General features: G+C 48.6%; 2 protein-coding genes across 2 annotated transcripts in view; one reads left to right on the plus strand and one right to left on the minus strand.

The window, feature by feature from the left end:
* Positions 1–21,276, minus strand: part of LOC130285268 (uncharacterized) — a 143,812-nt gene that overhangs the window by 111,645 nt on the left and 10,891 nt on the right. The window lies entirely within an intron of this gene.
* On the plus strand, positions 12,576–14,410 carry LOC130285111 (E3 ubiquitin-protein ligase TRIM21-like). The gene has a single exon (XM_056536323.1). It carries the CDS (start codon positions 12,720–12,722, stop codon positions 14,334–14,336), a length of 1,617 nt encoding a protein of 538 aa, XP_056392298.1. The 5' UTR covers positions 12,576–12,719; the 3' UTR covers positions 14,337–14,410.

Consider the following 21,276-nt stretch of genomic DNA (forward strand, 5'->3'; position numbering starts at 1 on the left):
TTTTTTTTGGTAAAAATGACACCTTAGCTTTATTCAGTAGGCCCATACAATTAAAATGATACCCTACTTACAGTCATGGTTGTAAATGTTAGCACCCCTGAAATTTTTCAAGAAAATTAAATATTTGTCACAGAAAAGGATTGCAGTAACAAATTGCCCATTATGTCACACCAAACAAATTGGACATAATGTCACGCCAAACTCCAAAAATGGGCTGGACAAAATTATTGGCACCCTTAACTTAATATTTGGTTGCACACTCTTTGGAAAAATTAACTGAAATCAGTCGCTTCCTATAATCAACAAGCTTCTTACACCTCTCAGCCAGAATGTTGGACCACTCCTTCTTTGCAAGCAGCTCTGGGTCTCTCTTATTGGAAGGCGCCTTTTCCCAACAGCAATTTTAAGATCTCTCATCAGGTGTTCAATGGGATTTAGATCTGGACTCATTGCTGCCACTTCAGAACTCTCCAGCACTTTGTTGCCATCCATTTCTGCGGGCTTTTTGACGTATATTTGGGGTCATTGTCCTCCTGGAAGACCCAAAATATTGGACGCAAACTCAGCTTTCTAACACTGGGCTGTACAGTGCGACCCAAAATCCGTTGGTAATCCTCAGATTTCATGATGCCTTGCACACATTCAAGGCACCCAGTGCCAGAGGCTGTCAGGATTCGGCAGGCTGGAGGTGGATCCTCTGTGTCAGAGAGCGATTGGCGTGGACCGTGTCGGTGGACCGGTTCTAAGTTGCTACTGGTTTTCACCAGAGCCCGCCGCAAAGCGGGATGGACTTGCAGCGGCGGTAGCAACCAGGTCGTATCCACCGGCAACGGCTCAACCTCTCTTACTGCTGAGATAGGCGCGGTACAAGGGATTAGACAAGAGCAGGGTCGGACGTAGCAGAAGGTCAGGGCAGGCAGCAAGGATCGTAGTCAGGGGCAACGGCAAGAGGTCTGGAACACAGGCTAGGAACACACAAGGAATGCTTTCACTGGCACAATGGCAACAAGATCCGGCAAGGAAGTGCAGGGGAAGTGAGGTAATATAGGGAAGTGCACAGATGAAGACACTAATTAAAACCCATGCGGCAATCAGTGGCACACCGGCCCTTTAAATCGCAAAGACCCGGCGCGCGTGCGCCCTAGGGAGCGGGGCAGCACAGACGGGGAGCTAGTCTGGTAAGCGGGTTGGGATGCGCACCGCGAGCGGGCGCGTCCCGCATCGCGAATCGCATCCCGGCTAGAGACATTATCGCAGCGCACCCGGTCAGCGGGTCTGACCGGGGCGCTGCGAACAGGAGAACGCTGTGAGCGCTCCGGGGAAAACATCAAAACATCATTGACCTCCACCATATTTCACTGTAGGTACTGTGTTCTTTTCTTTGTAGGCATCATTCTGTTTTTGGTAAACAGTAGAATGATGTGCTTTACCAAAAAACTGTATCTTGGTCTTATCTGGCTTAGTTCATTTTGGCAAAATGTAGTCTTGCTTTTTTATGTATCTGTGTCAGCAGTGGGGTCCTCCTGGGTCTCCTCCATAGTGGGGTCCTCCTGGGTCTCCTCCATAGCGTTTCATTTCATTTAAATGTCGACGGATAATTTGTGGTGACACTGATGCTTCCTGAGCCTGCAGGACAGCTTGAATATCTTTGGAACTTGTTTGGAGCTGCTTATCCACCATCAGGACTATCCTGCGTTGACACCTTTCATCAATTTTTCTCTTCTGTCCACGCCCATGGAGATTAGCTACAGTGCCATGGGTTGAAAACTTCTTGATAATGTTGCGCACTGTGAACAAAGACAAATCTGGATCTCTGGAGATGGATTTGTAACCTTGAGATTGTTGATATTTTTCCACAATTTTGGTTCTCAAGTCCTCAGACAGTTCTCTTCTCCTCTTTCTGTTGTACATGCTTAGTGTGGAATACGCACAGACACACAATGCAAAGAACTTCTCTCCTTTTTATCTGCTTTGAGGTGTGATTTTTATATTGCTCACACCTGTTACTTGCCCCAGTGGATTTTAAAGGAGCTTCACATGCTTAAAATAATCTTATTTATCCACAAGTTTGAACTTCATTTTCTTATAAAATTCAGGGGTGCCAACATTTAAGGCCATGACTTTACATGCACGAAAATTAATACGTTTAAAAATGTCCTCTTCTGACCCCTATAACTTTTTCATTTTTGGGGCGGTATGAGGGCTCATTTCTTGCGCCATGATCTGAAGTTTTTATCGGTACCATTTTTGTTTTGATTTGACTTTTTGATCGCTTTTTATTCATTTTTTTATGGTATAAAAAGTGACCACAAATACGCTATTTTGGACTTTGGATTTGGACGCCTTTGACCATGCAGTTTAATTAACGATATATTTTTATAGTTCAGACATTTACGCACGCGGTGATACCACATATGTTTATATTTATTTTTATTTACATCGTGAATCGCCGGGACCGACCCGCTATGACGCGCATTATATCGCGGGTGCAGGGTGTACAGGTACGCCCTGTGTCCTTAAAAGGTTAAGAGGTTAAACATATTTGTAAATTACTTCTATTTAAAAATCTTAATCCTTCCAGTACGTATCAGCTGCTTATGCTCCACAGGAAGTTCTTTTCTTTTTGAATTTCCTATCTGTCTGACCACAGTGCTCTCTGCTGACACCTCTGTCCATTTTAGGAACTGTCCAGAGTAGGAGCAAATCCCCATAGCATACCTATCCTGCTCTGTACAGTTCCTAAAATGGACAGAGGTGTCAGCAGAGAGCACTGTGTTCAGACAGAAAGGAAATTCAAAAAGAAAAGAACTTCCTGTGTAGCATATAGCAGCTGATAAGTACTGGAAGGATTAAGATTTTTAAATAGAAGTAATTTACAAATATGTTTAACTTTCTGGCATCAGTTGATTTTAAAAAAAAAATGTTTTCCAGTGGAGTACCCCTTTAAGTACAGGGACGCAAGTGCGTACATGTACGCCCTTGGTCCCCAACAAGTTAATTAAACCACACGGTCAATAGAGTGCACATAAAAAAAAATACCAAATTCCAGAATTGCTTATTTTTAGACACCTCATATACAAAAAAAAATTAAATATTATATATATATATACATATGTATATATCAAAAGAAATAAAAAGCAATCAAAAAGTCCAATAAAAACTAAAGACAAAACAAAACCTAGTGACCAAAGATACCCATTTCTAGACTTTGGTCTGCGGCGATACCACATTTTTTTTTTTTACAACATTTTGGGAGGTGCTGCTAATAGTTTTTCCCATGTAGTTGTAGGTCTTAGCCCCAGGGATATTGCCCCCAAGCATCAGGCCCCAGCTTTTTTTTTACCTCAGCTGACTGTCCGCAGACGGTGTACAGTCAGTGTATAATGGCGGTTGGTCCCGGTGGGACAGTTAACAAAAAAAAGGGTGAAGCTCGGACGGGCCTCACTGGGGTCCGGGCCCCTAACTGGGTTACCCCCCTGATGGACGTCCTGGTAGGAACATTTGCATTGGAGTATCCTTCTTTTCTCTGCAGAATAAGCAGAAGGGGAAAGCAGAGTGTGGCCTGTATGTACCTCATGAATGGCAATGAGCACCACATGAGACAATGTACTAATGGCCCTGGGGAAACCATAGGGGCCACATTATACACATGACCAGCCCGGGAGATAAAAGATAAATCCTGAATGTATTGGAAGACAATAGACAGCCAGTTTCCAAGAGCCAGGAGGAGACTTACTTGGTCACACAGGGGGCATCTCCCAAACAACACCTCCTCTGATTGAAGGTCTTGTGGTCCTACTAGAGACATGTCTGAGCAACATATAACAATGTTTTTCTTTTAAAAGAAACACAACTTTTTTGTGTCACTGTATACTCAGACCCATAACTTCTTTAGATGGAGCTGTATCAGGGATTTATTAGACCCCAGCTACAGGGCCAGATTAAGCCTGGAAGACGGAGCACTTCATTGTGATGCCCCCCCCCCCAACGACAGTTCCCTCACATTAGGTGCAGTATAGTTCCCCCACATTAGGTGCAGTATAGTTCCCCACATTAGGTGCAGTATAGATCCCCCACATTAAGTGCAGTATAGTTCCCCACATTAGGTGCAGTATAATTCCCCCACATTAGGTGCAGTATAGTTCCACACTTTAGGTGCAGTATAGTCCCCCACATTAGATGCAGCATAGTTCTCCACATTAGGTACAGTATAGTTCCCCCACATTAGGTGCCGTATTGTTCCCCCACATTAGGTGCAGTATAGTTCCTCCACATTAGATGCAGTATATAGTCCCCCCAGTTTAGGTGCAGTATGGTTCCCCCACATTAGGTGCAGAATAGTTCCCCCACATTAGGTGCAGTATGTTCCCCCACAGACATACAGCCTTCAGCCATATACAGTGTATGGCTGGAGCCTGTATGTCTGTGTACTGCCCCACTTCAGTGTTCTGGCCACCGCTCCAGGGACCGGGGTCCTGGGACTGAAGGAGCGGAGGTCGGAACACTGAAGATGACGTGCCGCTGGTGACTTACCATGCGCGTGCGTCCTCCACGATGCTCATTGACGTCCCTGCGTGCTCTACTTCCCGGCGGCCCCTGTGTTTTTAAAGTTAACGCGGGGGCCGCCGCAAAAAGGGAACCGCCGGGACATCCTTGTGTCCTGAAAAGATTTTTCAGAACACAGGGATGTCCCGAATGTGATGGGGGCCACCTGCGGGCCCGGGGCCCGGAGTAGGCGCTCCATGAGAGCCAATGATGATTCGGCCCTGCCCAGCTACCATTACAGTCAATCAGCACCCCACAATTGCATCACAGGAGCCAGCTGAGTGACACAGGGCCACATAAGACAGTTAGCCTTGTTGTGTGTGTGGAGCAGGATCAGCTCCTGAGCCTGCTCCACACCCCTGCCTAATATTCTGATTTATAAATGCAAATCTAAGGTTGTGGTAAAGTAGTACCCAAAGGCTCGATATGGAAGCTTGACATGTTCACCCTTTCCAAACTGTGGCACTGGTTTTGAGGACACCGCATCAAGCACAGTTACAGGGAACTGGAACAGTAGAAAATACAGAGCAGATACAGATACAAGCTGCTACTGTGATAGTGTTGGTCACTCACCGACCCTTTCAAGTACCTGACCGTGTTTGCTGCGACTTGTAGTGCAGTCCAATGGTATGATGTCTGCAGCAGAGCAGTAAGAAACACCCTCACAACTTCAAGCTTATCTGTGTTGTAAATGGTATCTGAGCTAGTCTCATGTTGACTGTATTCTATGTTCAGAGGATCTGCTCAGGACCTGTGTTGTGGTGGTCCACTGTGGGACGGAATTGTCACAGCCTGACTAACATGAACCACTGACCTCCGTGCGTATAACATGGTGTGCAGCACTTCTCTAACTTGTCTTATTGCAGCTTCTTCTCAACACAATTTATATCATTTATAATGTTTGGTGTACGACATAAAAAAGAAATACAGTAACATTTTTACTTTCCGCATTTTTGCCAAAATAATCCTCTTATGTAGCGCTCCCGCATCACTTGCCCATCACTGTGACCATAACATGATGATCGATTTCCCTATGACCCTCGACCTTGGTGAATCTATTCCCCTTAACTCTATTGGAAGTGTTTTCACTCCAAAAGATATTTATTTTATTTTTCAAAAAGATAAACATGGGACGTACAAGTTTCCCAGATGCAGAATTATGAATGTTTTTTTTAAAGGGGATAATTATCTTATGTGAGGAACCAGGGGAGTAATGGTGTCTAGGGTGTTGCAGTGGTAGTGTAGGGTCTGTTGGTATGAACCCTTAGATGTCGTGACGCCAGAGTGTAGTTTCCTCAGTGTTAATAGTCCTACTGCCAACTGTCCCAGAAACGGTAGGGAGAATAACGGAATGTCCACAGCAGATTTTATGAAGTAACTTGAAGCTTTATGCAACAGTCTCTTTAAGAGTGAACCGGGATACAGGTTCCTCACAGGTCTTGCTGGGACTTTGGAGCAATGAGCTTTGATGCTAGCCACTGTGCTACTAATTATATTATTTTAGCTGGTAGTAGTCACACTGGATTATGTAGGTTGAGCTTTGATAACTCACGTTTTGTGGCTGCTGGATCTAAGGCTTTGGCCTAGCTGGATTTGAGATTTGTGCTGTTCTTGTGTACAGGATGAGATCCAAGAGATAAGAGAGATAAGAGAGAGAACTTAGTGGCAGCAGCCACTTATATATTAAAGGGGTACTCCGCCCCTAGACATCTTATCCCCTATCCAAAGGATAGGGGATAAGATGTCAGATCGCAGGGGTCCCGCTGCTGGGGACCTCGGGGATCGCTGCTGCAGCACCCCGCTATCATTATTGCGCAGAGCGAGATCACTCTGCATGTAATGACGGGCAATACAGGGGCCGGAGCATCGTTACGTCACAGCTCCGCCCCTCTTGACGTCACGGCCCGGCCCCGTCAATACAAGTCTATGGGAGGGGGCGTGTGCAGTAATGATAGCGGGCTGCCGTTGCGGCGATCCCCGGGGTCCCCAGCAGCGGGACCGCGGCGATCTAACATCTTATCCCCTATCCTTTGGATAGGGGATAAGATGCCAGGGGCGGAGTACCCCTTTAAGGAGGCTGGACAAAGTTCATTGGCCAGTAAACCTGTCAGTCTTGACCCAGTGAACTCTGGGTACATCACATGACCTTGTAAGGTCCTTAAACCATAGTACAAGCATAATTAAAGGCACGTGACCTGCTAAGGTCCTATACATAATATTTCCTATACATTAAATATATGAACACAATTTACATAAGGCGACCAGGGGTAAGCCCTGCAGGAGAGCCCTATGAGAGTGAAGGAACTCCTGCTGAGGGGACTTTAGACAGGGACAGGACCAAGTCCTGTACTGGGATACCACACTTATGTTTCAGTGTTTCCCTTATTTAATGCTAAGAATTCCTGACTGTTGAAGATTACCTACAATTAACAGCCCAGCTCTTTAGATGAGATCGCAATGTAGGCCCTAAATATACAGAAGATAGAAAACCCCCGGAATGTACAGCATGGAAGAGGAGGGGGCACATGACAAGGGGTGTAGGTAGCGAGAGGAAAGGGTTAATAGGCTAGAGTTGGAAGTAATGGGTGGTAAGGGGTTAAGATAGGAGGAGCTAGGTAGGCAAGGGCACAGGGTTAAGAGGAAGAGAAGGAGTCATTCTGCAAGGAGAAGCCGTGTGAAGCAGGTACCTGAGATGGAGCTGGAGGCTTTGCTGCAGAGGGTGCGGGCTGCAGCCTTGCTGCGGGGTCCAGTTGGCTGGAGGAGCAGTTGCTGGGGGTGGCCTTGGGCTCTGGCTCGGGGTCCTCCTCTGGTGCTGTTCCAGAGCCTTGTATGGATCCGCAGCGGGCCAGCACGTGGCGCTCTCGTGCCGTCCTGCCTTAGCCCTGAAGTGATTCCCTGCGCGTTGCGCCGTCGGGACTCCCTGGCTGGGGACCCTCCGGCTTCCTCCGCGTGCGTCTGCTGTGGTGGAAATCCAGGTGCCTTCCTCCTCTGGCTGGGCCCGGGGGGCGGAGCCTGTGAACTGGCACTGCGTGAGGCGCTCCCCAGTGCGGCCGGGCGGTCGATTCTCGGGCTGCCACTGCTGCTGCAGGGTCAAGGATGAGGCCGGCTAATGTGGGGCCTGAAGTGGAGGATTGAGGTGGGCACTCTGCTGGCCCCGCCACTTTTGCTGCAAGGGATGCACAAGAGTCGAGGGGCACTGTGGCTGGCAGGAGAGGTCACAGTGCTGCTGCTGAGGACAGCGTGGCTGCTAGAAGTCGGGGAGACAGGAGCATCTCTGCAGAGCGGAGGAGTGGCCAGGGGAGGAGGAGCCTGAGTCCAGCCCCTAGTGATTCTGACCTAGAAGATGGGGAGCTGCTGGAAGAGGAAGGCGTGTCCCCTACCCATGTGGCTGCTGCACGGCCAGAGATGGTGCGCCGAGGGTCCCCTGGGAGATCGGCGGTGGACGCAGCCCGCGGTGCAGGTGCTTTTGCAGCACGGGGCAGTCAGCCCCTGCACCCTGTAGAGGTTCAGACAGAGGAGGTTGCAGTGAGCAGAAGATCGGGAGCTGCTGGGAGTGCTGTCCCAGAGAGGTTGGGTGAGTGGACCACCGACTCCAGTGGGGCAGGGGGGTGGGCTTTATTCTTGATTGCGTTAAGTTCATAGCTTGCTGCTAGGCCGCGGTGGGGCTGAGGGGTCTCTGGCGGTGTGGGGGGCGCCAGCGCAGTCGGCCGCGGCAGGAGGGTTGCAGTGTAGTGGGGTTAGTGGCACAGCGGCCCCCCCTATGGGGGTGTGGTTGTTGGGAAGGCGTTGGCGGCCCTGGTGGGGGTTGAGGCAGACAAACTAGTGGATGGGGTGCATTTGGCAGATTAAGCAAAAGGAGAGGTGTATGTTTGCTTTGAGGGGCCTATAGGGGCTCATTTGAAAGCGGAAGTGCGGGGGCGGATCTGGAAAGGGGAGTATGTGGAGATATTTTCCCTGCTTCTGCTTGAGAAGTTTAACCTGGATAGGGTGAAGCCCGAGGAGTCCAAGAAGGAGTAACGTCGTTGTATCGGCTGATACCGAGGACTTTCTCTAATTGGCTCTCGGCGTTTGCCAATCTGGCTAGCGTGGTTGGGGAAAAGGATTTGTCTTAATGTTCGGCTCTCTTTTGTTACCTTGACTCCATTGGGGAGGCATATTGGGTGGTACCGCCTCCCCAATGACGAGTAGTTCTGTCAGCAGAAAGCCATCCCCCCCCGGCGTTGCGGTGGGACCACAAAGACATTAGCCCCAGGATGAGGCTTGTGTCCGGGCCTTGGGGGGGGGAACTGCCAGCAGCCCTTTCGGGAAGGAGACGGTGGTTCCGGAGTGGGGCGCCTGGCAGGTTCCGGTAAGGGCTGCTGTTGGCAGTTTAACGACGGCCAGTGCAAATTTGGGAGTGAGTGCAAGTTCAAGCACGAATGCTCCGGCTGTGGGGGAGGGCACAGTTTGTCCCGCTCCTTCAAGCGGGGAAAAGGGAAGGGATCTGGGGAGGTTGAGCAGAAGAGGGGCGACAACGGTGAGGCTGGCAGAGATGCTGCCCTTCCTCGCACGGTACCCCGATAGGGAGGCGGCGGGTTTCGATTGTCATTTTCCAATTCCGTGTGCGGAGAAAGGGTCCGGCGGGGGTGGGCGCAATTTGGCATCGGCACTGGCGTATCCGGAGGTGGTGCGGCCTAAGTTACTTAAGGAGGTGGACTTTCCAGGCTTTGCCGTTGCAGGAATTACGCCTCTCCCCGTTGGGCTTGGTCCCAAAGAAGGAGCCCAATAATTTTAGGCTCATTCACACTTCTTTCACCCTGAGGGGGCGTCGGTGAATTACAGGATTGACCCGGCTTTGTGTACGGCCTCCTATACCTCTTTTGATACTGCGGTTTCCTGGGTGCGCCGGTTGGGGCACGGGATGTTGATGGCGAAGACCGACATCAAGTCGGCGTTTTGCCTGTTGCCGGTGCACCCTGACAGTTTTCACTTGCTGGGTTGTGTTTGGTGGTTTCTTTGTTGATATGTGTTTGCCTATGGGGTGCTCTATTTTGAGTTCTTATTTTGAGATGTTTAGCACCTTTCTGGAGTGGGTAGTGCGGAGCGAGGCCCAGGTGTCGTCAGTTCTGCATTACCTGGATGATTTTTGGTTCTTTGGTCCGGCGGGGTCGGCTTTGTGTGGGGTGTTGCTGCAGATGATGGAGTCGGTGGCAGCGCGGTTCGGGGTGCCGCTGGTCCCGGACAAGACGGAGGGGCCGACCACGGCGATTAAGTTCTTGGGGATCGTGTTGAGTTCTGTTAGGATGGAGTGTCGGCTGCCGAACGACAAGCTGCCTGAATTGCGGGCGGCCTTGAGGGCGCGCAAGATACAGCTGTGGGACGTTCAGTCTTTGCTGGGTCGCTTGAACTTTGCGTGATGGATTATATCGATGGGGCAGGTGTTTTGCTGACGGTTAGTGGGAGCGAATGCGGGAGTGCGGAGGCCGCATCCTTTTGAGTGCCTCTCGGCGGGGGTGCGGGCGGACTTGGGGGTTTGGCAGGATTTCCTGACGCGTTACAATGGAAGGTCAATGATGATGGAGGCCGTGGTGTCCAGTTGGGACCTCGAGCGTTTCACGGACGCGGCGGGGGGTGCCAGCTTTAGGGCCTATTTGCAAAACCAATGGTGTGCAGGGAGTTGGCGGGACTCCTGTGGAGTTTGTGGTTGGTGCGGAATTTGGCCCTTCTGGAGCTATTTCCGATTGTAGTGGCGGTGGTGATTTGGGGGGAGCAATTGCAGAACTGCAAAATCTGCTTCTGCTGCGACAACCTTGGAGTTGTGCAGGCGGTGAATTCCCAGATGGCGGGGTCTCCGCCGGTTGTTCGCTTGCTGCGCCAGTTTTGCGAGGGTTGGAGCTTAATGCGCATTTTGTGACCAAACATGTGCCTGGGGTGCAGAATGACATCGCTGACTCTCTTTCTCGGTTTCAGTGGGATTGTTTTCGGGAGTTGGCACCGCTGGCGGAGGTGGAAGGGGTGGTTTACCCGGAGTGGCTCTGGAGCGTGATCCGACTGTGGCATTTGCTCTACTTTGCCGGTCAGTGAGTGCGGCCCCGTGGGACGGCTATAGCTGCTACTGGACTGAATGGGAGGGGTTGGCGACTGAGGTGGGCGTGCCTACCACCCCCGCGGAGTGGGAAGTGTTGTTGCTGTATTACGTGGGCAGGTTGTTTGGTGACCTGGTGTCGGCTTCCGGATTAAGTCAGCGTCTAGCGGTGCTGGACTTTTGGTTTAAGGTGAGGGGGTTGCAGGATTGGACAAAGTCGTTCCTGGTGTGTCATGCGGCTTGTGGTTATAGGAGGGGTGCGGTGATGCGGGACTCCCGTAGGACAGTGTCTCTCCCTTTAATTGGGGGAAGTTTTGGAGGGGGTTTGTCGTTCAGGTTATGAGGTGGATTTATTCCGATTTGCGCTGGCGTTCTTTGGGGTGTTTCGCATCTCTCAGCTGGTGTCTCCCAGTAGACATCGTGCTGGGGGTTTGCTGGTGGTAGATGTGGTTTTGGAGTGTGTGTTGCGCAGGTCAAAAACGGATCAGTTGGGCAGGGGGGTTAAGGTGCATTTGGCGGAATTGCCAGGGTCTGGGGTGTGCCCGGAATCCTGCTTCAGGGCTTTTGCGGCTCGGCAGACGGTGGGGGGAGGGGAACCGTTGCTGGTGCACGAGGACGGTTCATTTTTGTCAAAATTTCAATTTGTACAGGTTTTTCGCATGTGCTTGGGAGTGTTGGGTTTTGTTACCAGCGATTATGGTTCGCACTCCTTTCCCATCGGGGCAGCCACGGAGGCGTCGAGGTGGGGGTTGGGACCGGAGGTTATTCGTTGGCTAGGGAGGTGGGAGTCGCAGTGCTTCCTGTTTGTATGTACATCCTCACTTGTTGTAAAGGGTTGTGATTTGGGATGTTTGGTGGGTGTTTTGTGGTGGGGAGCGTTTTTTTCTGTTTGTTTACTTTTGTGTCTTACAGATCCTGGGCCCTGTTTGGTGTGGATAGCGGGGCTGGAGAGAGGGCTGCGGTGCGACTGAACAGGCGGCAGCTGGGTTTTCCTCAGGTGGTGGCCCAGGTTTGCTGGTTGGGGCGTGGGGGGTTGCTATGGTCAGAGCTTCTCCCGTTCGTGCAGTCTTATGTGGAGGTGGATCGGGTCCCTGATGTTTTGGTTATTCATGTGGGGGGCAACAACTTGGATATCAAGTTGGACCTGTTGCGGATTTGGTCTTTGTTCCCTGGGCTCCTGATAGTGTGGTCGGACATGGTGGCGCGGGTGAAGTGGAGGCAGGCGTGGCCAGTGCGCAAGGTGAGCAGGGCCAGGGCTCAGTCAACAAAGCAGTGGGGAAGTTTGTGGCTAAGAATGGGGGGTTTGTGGTCCGCCATGTGGATTTGGAGGGGCCTTCCAAGGAGTTTATTGGATGGGACGGAGTGCAACTGACTGACATCAGGATGGATTTGTGGGCTTTGTCCATCCAGGAGGTGGAGAGAGCAGTGGCGTTGTGGAGGGGGGGCTGGGTGTAAGGTGTCACAACCGGCTGCTGTGGTGTGAGCTGGAGTGGGGTTTGGAGGCATGCTGGAAGGACGGTGGAGGCCCTGGTCATAATGATCGGGGGGAGCTGGGTTGGTAGCCAGATAATCATGGGGGTCCCTAGCGAAAGGGACAGAGTGGGTCTCCAAAGGTGGTGTCCTTGGGTCAGGTGATGGTCGACCAAGGGCAACGTAGGTGACAGTGCCTGGACGAGAAGCTGCCTTCAAGTCTCCTTCCAGAATTGTGAAGGATATTTATATTTGTATGGGAGGGTATGTTAACCCTGTATGAGGTGTTACAATATTGTTATTTATTTTGTTTATTATTTATCAAGAGAGTGTAAAGATGTTATATATTTGTTACTTGTTTAATAAAATTGTTGGTCCACTTTGGCCTTTGCACCATACAAAGAGTCTGTGTTTCTTGGTGGGGATGACGGTAATTAAAGGGGGTGGTTAGGGTGCAAGGGTAGCGTAACTCTACTCTGCCCTAGTCAAGAATATATGACTATGACAAGTGTTCATGAATAGGTTAATAGTGACTGATCTTGACTGAAGGCCCTGCCCTGTTGTGAAGAGTATAAATCCTGCCCTCTGTTTCCTAAGCAGGAGAGAATTGTAGTTTCCTTTCTCACTTCTTGTGTCAGCCATGGCTTCTGCTGCTCTGAGAGACGAAGTGGACTGTTCCATCTGTCTGGACACTTATACAGATCCTCTAATGCTGAAATGTGGACACAACTTCTGCCAGGTCTGTATTGATCAGTTCCTGGATACACAGGAGGGGTCTGGAGTTTATTCCTGTCCTGAATGCAGAGAAGAGTTTCAGGATCGGCCTGCACTGATGAGGAACATCGCTCTGAGGAACATAATAGAGAACCTCCAGCTTACGGAACAAAGAAGGACAGAAACCGGGATCTTCTGCACTTACTGTGTGCACTCCCCTGTGCCTGCTGTGAAGTCCTGTCTGCTGTGTGAGGCTTCTCTGTGTGACGATCACCTGAGAACTCACAACAAGTCACCAGAACACGTCTTATCTGAGCCCAGAACTTCTCTGGAGAACAAGAAATGTTCTGTCCATAAGAAGGTCCTGGAATCTTACTGCACTGAGGACGCTGCTTGTATCTGTGTGTCCTGTCTGATCGGTGAACACAATGGACCTATGATGGAGTCACTAGATCAGGCTTCTAAAAACAAGAAGGAGAAACTGAGAAATATTCTCCAAAAAATTACCATAAAGAGAGAGGAAACTGAGGAAAGAGTCCAGATTCTGGAGGAGCGCAGGAGAAAAGCTCAAGAAAAAGCAGCTGTAGAAGCGGAGAGAGTCACTGCCCTGGTTACAGACATGAGGAGACGGCTGGACGACCTGGAGAAGAGGGTCCTGAGTGAGATCTCCAGGCAGGAAAAGGAAGAGTCCCTGTCATTGTCTACTCTGATCCATCAGCTGGAAATAAAGAAGGACGAGCTGTCCAGGAAGATGAGACACATTGAGGAGCTGTGTAACATGACGGATCCAATGACGGTCTTACAGGAACAAGACACAGGTGACTTATGTGATCCTGAGGAGGGGGGAGGGGATGAGGACACAGGGGGACATGATAAGACACATGATGGGGATGATCTGGATGTGACTGTGATCTCAGACTCATTCCGCACATTATGTGACATAATATCAGGTATAAGGATCTATGGGGAGGGTCCTGCAGACATATTACTGGAAATAAACACAGCTGCTAAGAATCTCCTTATATCAGATGACCTGAAAACTGCAACATGGAAACAAGAAAAACAGAATCATCCAAAAAAGGTAAAGAGATTCCAGGAATATCAGGTGATGAGCAGAAGGACATTCTCCTCAGGACGACATTACTGGGATGTGGAGATCAGTAGATCAGTAGTACAGTGGAGTGTGGGGATGAGTTATCCCAGTATAGACAGGAGGGGAGATCAGTCATTCATTGGATTTAACAACAAGTCCTGGGGTTTGTGGAGAAATTGTCATAATCTGTATTATGTTATACATGACAGTAAACAGATCATGTTACCTCACAATGCCTACAGTTATAGATTCAGGATCTGTGTGGATTATGAGGCTGGGCGGCTGTCCTTTTATGAGCTGTGTGACCCCATCAAACACTTATACACCTTCACCGCCACCTTCACCAAGCCCCTTCATGCTGCATTATCTTTATATGGTGGTTCTATAAAGATATTAGGGGGAGGTGGAAAATGGAAAAGACCATCCCAACCTAAGAAACTGCTGAGATAAACCGAGATTCTGATTGGTTGATTATTTGTAGAAATTAAAGGGGCAGTGCCTAAAATATAGCTTTTACTAGATATAAATTAAAATTCACCACAAAAATTAGGAAAGTGTATCCTAACCACAAAAACATAAAGCATAACGCTTATCAAGGAGCTATACTACGGTCAGCAAACATGATTTAATGCCGTACCAATGTATATACACAATATAAAAAGCCTTTAATGTAGAGGTATATTGAGCTAAATGTAGTAATATCCACATATCATGAATTTATTAATGAATGCGCAAGGTACAGGTAATTTACCAAGTACCGTTCCCGTCGTAGTATAGCTCCTTGATAAGCGTTATGCTTTATGTTTTTGTGGTTGGGATACACTTTCCTATTTTTTTTTAGTGAATTTTAATGTATATCTAGTAAAAGCTATATTTTAGGCACTTCCCCTTTCATTTCTATATTTAATGTGCTGGGAACAATTTGTTTAATTTTGGTTGGCATAGAACCGCAATTAATCTATAATTCTGGAGTGGTTGATTATTTGGCCAATTGGATAAATGAGAAGGCAGAGCTAAAATGTATGATTCCTACATGGCAGCCGTCCATATGACTAGATCAAATTGTCTCATTGATTTACATATATCTACATATTGGGGCAATCGGGTGTTTAAAGGATTATTTATGCCTTAATAATATTAAAGGGGATTTTACAGGGTAAAATTGTCTAAGACCAAAGAGTAGAAATCCATATCCACCATACTCATAGTGCCCTGAAGCTTCTACAGTAACCGTACATATCACCATAATATGTTTCCCAAAGTCCCCTGTATAATATTGTGTTATAGATATAGGACCAGCCTAGGCAGGGTTTACATTACCGTTTTTCATTTCCATTCCTCAGATCTCTTGAGTCTTATCGATATTAAACTGAAATTAATGGATCCCATCAATTTCAATGGGCAATTTTCAACCTCTGCTAGCATGAGTTACACACACGAGGTCGTCTGGTATCAAAAAGCTTATCCCCTATTTACAGGATAAGGAATAAGTGTCAGATTGTGGGGGTCTGACCGCTGGGACCTCCTGCGATCTTCCGCCTGGTTCCCAGGCTCTTTGCATGAAAGCAGTGTGTCGACCATGGCACGAAGCTGTGGCCAACATGCCCCTCCATGCTTCTCTATGGGAAAGCCAGAGATACCCTATTGCTGTATCTCCAGCTCTCCCATAGAGATACATGGAGGGGGTGTATTGGCCACAGCTTTGTGCCATGGTCGACATGCCTCCATTCATGAGGAGAGTGGGGCGCGGTATAAGAGACCCCACCGGATTGAGACCCCACCGCAACTAATTACAAATGGGGTGCCGCGTGCAAGATCACGGGGGTCCCCAGCGGCAGGACTCCCGCGGTCAGGCATCTTATCCCCTATCCTTTCGATAGGGGATAAGATGTCTAAACACCGGAGTACCCCTTTAAAGGGGTACTCTGCTGCTCATCGTCTGGGACAAACTGTTCCGAACGCTGGAGCTTGCGCCGGGAGCTCGTGACATCATAACCCCGCCTCATCATGACGTCATGCTCCGCCCTCTCAATGCAAGTCTATGGGAGGGGGTTAGATGGCTGTCACGTCCCCTCCCATAGACTTGCATTGAGGGGGCGTGACGTGACATTATGAGGGGCGGGGCTATGACGTCACGAGCTCCCAGCGTTCAGAACAGTTTGTTCCAAACGCTGAGCAGCGGAGTACCCCTTTAAATGTAAATCGTTAAAAAAGCAAAAGGGTTAAAAAATGGGCAATAACGTATAGAAAAGGATGTATAAACGGATTTAAATGGATGTTAATGGTCTTTTATTTTAATTGATATTTCCAAGAAATTATTTTCTATAGAGGGGCCGATGGAATATGTTAACATCTGCTTAGAATTAGGTTTATTAGATCAGTGGTCTTAAACTGTGACCCTCCAGATGTTGCAAAACTTGGCTGTCCGGGCATGCTGAGAGTTGAAGTTTTGCAACATCTGGAGGGCCACAGTTCGAGAACACTGCATTAGATGACAATAACAGATCTAACATAGACGGATGTTCCTAATGCTAATTGCAAATACACAATTATGCTATTAGCAGAGGACATGAGTGTGCACAGGATTGTCTCACAGGTATCCGAGCTAGATCCATATATCAGGTAAACATCGGTAAATATCATGTTTTAAAATATTAATTAAATGTAATAACAGATACTACTGACATTTACAGTTGATCGAGCGCATGCTATCTATTCTAATACTCTGCGTGTATGTAAAAATCTATATAGGTAATTACATGTATGTATAAACAAAAGCAATAAATCTATACCTATATAATCAACCTTGTGAGTTCTCCTGTTATTGTCTGAACAAGAATTATGAAAAGATTTTGGTGAGTATTTTATTTGGTGAGTATTTTTACTGGTGGTAATCTATTGACAGGCCTGGATTAGGCAGTGTTCACACCTCTGTCAGAGACTCCACTCTATTTGACAGGAAGAATTACACAGCACAAAGGGTTATTCATCTCACCAATCTAAAGGACACTGCACCAATCCCAAAGGACCTCACGCGTAAATTGGGTCCTTTGGGTGCTACTGATGTTCATCATATGATGCATCTGGCCAGAGCCGGCTCCACCTATAGGCTAAGGAGGCAGCAGCCTATAGCACACTCTTGATGGAGGGGCCACAGTGTGTCACCCTAGTAAGGTGATTACATAAGGAGGAGGTTTGTTACAGTGTGTCACCCCAGTTGTAAGGTGCTTATGTGAGGAGGAGGTTCGTTAAAGTGCATCAACCCAATAGTAAAGAGATTACATGCGGAGTAGGTTTGTTACAGTGTGTCATGTTACCCCAGTAGTAAGGAGATTACATTAGGAGGAGGATTGTGGCAGTGTTTCACCCCAGTAATAAGGTGATTACATTAGGAGGAGGCTTGTTACAGTGTGTCACCCCAGTAGTAAGGTGAGGCGTGTCAAAGGGTGGAGCCAATGGGCAGAGTCAAGGGGCGGTAAAATTTACTTTTGCCTGGGCGGCAAAAATCCTCGCACGCAGTCTTGCATCTGGCAGAGCGTTGTGCCTTCCATTAATGACGGAGGCCAAAATTGCTGTGTGAACAGAGGCTAGGTTCATACTGAGGACTCATCGCACGGCGATTCTGATGGTGGCCGGCACTGAATGAATCATACGGTGCTAGGACCACGTAGACATTGCCGATCCCCATAGACCGCAATGTATTCCACCAAAAGAATGATCAAGATAATTAATTCAGCGGCAGAATACATTGCGTTCTAGGGTAGGGTTGAGTCTGCGGTGTGCGCTCCGCTACTGAAATTCTGTATTGCGCGCTCTGCAGTGGAATCCCATTGACGGCAACATTTCTGATTAAATCTCTAAGCAGAATCATGCTCAGAAATTCTGTAGTCTGAACCCAGCCTTAGAGGTTCAAATTATGGATTGCAGTAAAATAAATGGAAGGAGGGGGGGGAGTCATTCAACACAATCCTCAGCCAGCAAGGATAAGGGCAGAGTCTGCAGGAGTATACTGCTGGAGGGCAGAGATGTGGCTGCAAGTCAGCAGATATCAGAGGATCCATTTGTCAGGTCAGGCCCATCAGTAGGAACTTTTCATTGGAGGATCCTTCGCCTTCACTCTGCAGAAGAAGCAGAAGAGGAGAGTGGCTTGTATGTACCTCCTAAATAGTAATGAGCACTACAGAAGGCAATGCACCAAAATGGCTCTGGGAAATCATAGGGGTCATATAATACCCACATCACAAGCCCCGGAAATAGAAGAAAAATCCTAAAGACTATTGACAGTTCCAAAGAGACAGGAGGAGACTTACCTGGTAACACAGGGGACATCTCCCAAACAAAAGCTATTGCCACCTCCTCTGATGGGAGAAATGAGCGACCATGGGGTCCGACTAGAGACATGGCTGAGCAACATATAACAACTTTTTTGCCACAGTATACTCAGACCCATAACTTCTTTAGATGGAGCTGTATGAGGGATTTATTAGACCCCAGCTGCCATGACAGTCAATCAGCACCCCACAATTGCATCACAGGAGCCAGCTGAGTGACACAGGGCCACATAACACAGTCAGCCTTGTTGTGTGTGTGGAGCAGGATCAGCTTCTGAGCCGGCTCCACACCCCTGCCCAATATTCTGATTTATAAATACACATCTAAGGTTGTGGTACCCAAAGGCTCGATATGGAGGCTTGACATGTTAACCCTTTCCAAACTGTCAATGGTTTTGAGAAAACCGCATCAAGCACAGTTACTGGGAATTGGAATAACAGAAATGCAATGAGCAGATACAGATACAAGCTGCTACCCTGATTCTTCCAGTCACTTACTGACCATTTCAAGTACCTGACCGTGTCTACTGCGACTTGTAGTGCAGTCCAATGGTCTGATGTCTGCAGAGCAATAAGAAACACCCTCACAACTTCAAGCTTATCTGTGGAGTAAATTGTAATCTGAGCGAGTCTCGTGTTGACTGTATTCTTCATCCATATGACATAATCCGCAGCACTGCGCTAACTTGTCTTATAGCAGCTTCCGCTAAACACAATTTATATCATTTATCATGTTTGGTGTACGACATAAAAAAGAAATACAGTAAAATTGTTTTCTTTCAGCACTTTTGCCAAAATAATCCTCTTATATAGTGCTCCCGCATCACATGCCCATCACTGTGATCATAATACGATGATCGATTTCCCTGTGACCCTCGACCTTGGTGATTCTTGACTAGGGGATCGTAGAATTACGCTTGGCCCACACCACCCATTTCCAATTACCTTTTCCCCAATAAACACAGACACTCCAACGTGGTGCAAAGGCCACAGCGGACCTGATTTTATTATCCAAAACCAATTAACAAATATATATTAATAAATATATATATAAATATAACACTTTACATATCTCCATAAATAACATGCCCCCTAACATCTCCCGCTATCCAAGGTAACATTACCCCATAACATTCACATAACCTGAACATAGTGCAAAATGAATTAACCAAACTCCTGATATAGCACCAGACTGTAAGAGGACCTGAAGGCAGCTTCTCCTTCCGCTCTCTCCTACTTTGCCCTTGGTCGACCGTCACCTGACCCAAGGGCATCACCTTCGGAGACCACTCTGCCATCCGCTCGAGCATGCCTCCAGATCCCCCTCCATCTCCCGCCGCTGCGACAACAATTACCATGCCCCACCTCACCCTAAACCAGGGCGAGCGGGCGGGACTCTCGCTGATTCTACTTTCCTAATGACTCCTCCCCTTCCTCCTTTTCTTCTTATACTCCCCCTTCCCCCCTTTACGCAACATAATCCCCCCCTTACTTCCTGAACCTTCTCCCTGCACTTTCTACTGCCCCCTGTCATGTGCCCCCTCCCATGCTGTCCTCTCCGGGGGGCTCTCTTGACTAGGGGATCGTAGAATTACGCTTGGCCCACACCACCCATTTCCAATTACCTTTTCCCCAATAAACACAGACACTCCAACGTGGTGCAAAGGCCACAGCGGACCCAATTTTATAATCCAAAACCAATTAACAAATATATATTAATAAATATATATATATAAATATAACACTTTACATGTCTCGATAAATAACATGCCCCCTAACATCTCCCGCTATCCAAGGTAACATTACCCCATAACATTCACATAACCTGAACATAGTGCAAAATGAATTAACCAAACTCCTGATATAGCACAGGACTGTAAGGGGAACTGAAGGCAGCTTCTCCTTCCGCTCTCTCCTACTTTGCCCTTGGTCGACCGTCACCTAACCCAAGGGCACCACCTTAGGAGACCACTCTGCCATCCGCTCGAGCATGCCTCCAGATCCCCCTCCATCTCCCGCCAAGGCGGCCGGCTGTGACCTCTTACACCGGCCATCCCTCCACAAAGCCACTGCTCTTTCGACCACTTCCCTAATGGACAGGGTCCACAGATCCGTCCCGATAGGCATTAGATGCACCTTATCCCGCCCCAAGAACTCCACCGAAGGCACCTCCAAATCCGTGTGGCGAACCACATCCGTGTGGTGAACCAGCCTTGTTCACCCTGGCCCTGGCCTGATTCACCTTTCTCACCGATCGTGCCTGCTCCCACTTCAAACGCGCCACAATATCGGACCAGACTATGACAATCCCTGAGAAAGAGGCCCAAATGCGCAACATATCCAGCTTAATGTCCCGCAGCAGAGATTTTGAGGTGCGCACCGCCAGGTCGTTCCCCCAGCATGGATGACCAACACATCTGGGGCACTGTCCAGTTCCACAAAGGAATGCAAAAACGGAAGCAGCTCAGACCACATCAACCCCCCCCCCCCTCCCCAACCAACGCACTTGAGCGACGTCCCGGCTGAGCCCCAGCTGCCTACCATCCGGTCGCACGTCAGCCCGCTCACCTCCCCTACGGACGAAGGAATGCCCCACGATCCAAACCAAGCAAGGTCCAGGATCTGTAAAACACAACAATACAATAAAAAATAAAAAACACTACCCAACATAACCCCCATCGCACATACATTACAACAACTGAGGACGGACATATAGTCTGTAGCGCTGCGACTCCCACCGCCCAATCCTCTGAATGACCTTGCGCCCCAACCCCCACCTGGACGCTTCCGTAGCTGCCCCTATACGAAATGAGTGCGAGCTATACTCACCAGGAACGCACCCAACCACCCCCAAGCAGCGCCTGAAAACTTGCACAAACTGGAATTTAGACAAGTAGGACCCATCCCAGTGCACCAACAACGGCCCAACCCCCACCGGACGTAACTCCAAAAACTCCCTGAAACGCCGCACCAGGCACATCTCCGATCCCCGCAGCGCCGCTAGGCGCACCACAAAACCCCGACCCACCTGGTCCGTTTTAGACTTCCGGATCACGCAT

Source organism: Hyla sarda, chromosome 8 (assembly GCF_029499605.1).
Source record: "Hyla sarda isolate aHylSar1 chromosome 8, aHylSar1.hap1, whole genome shotgun sequence".
NCBI lineage: Eukaryota > Metazoa > Chordata > Amphibia > Anura > Hylidae > Hyla > Hyla sarda.

Excerpts from the sequence above, each read along its gene's own strand:
- LOC130285111 (XM_056536323.1), top strand. The coding sequence starts at position 12,720 with ATGGCTTCTGCTGCTCTGAGAGACGAAGTGGACTGTTCCATCTGTCTG.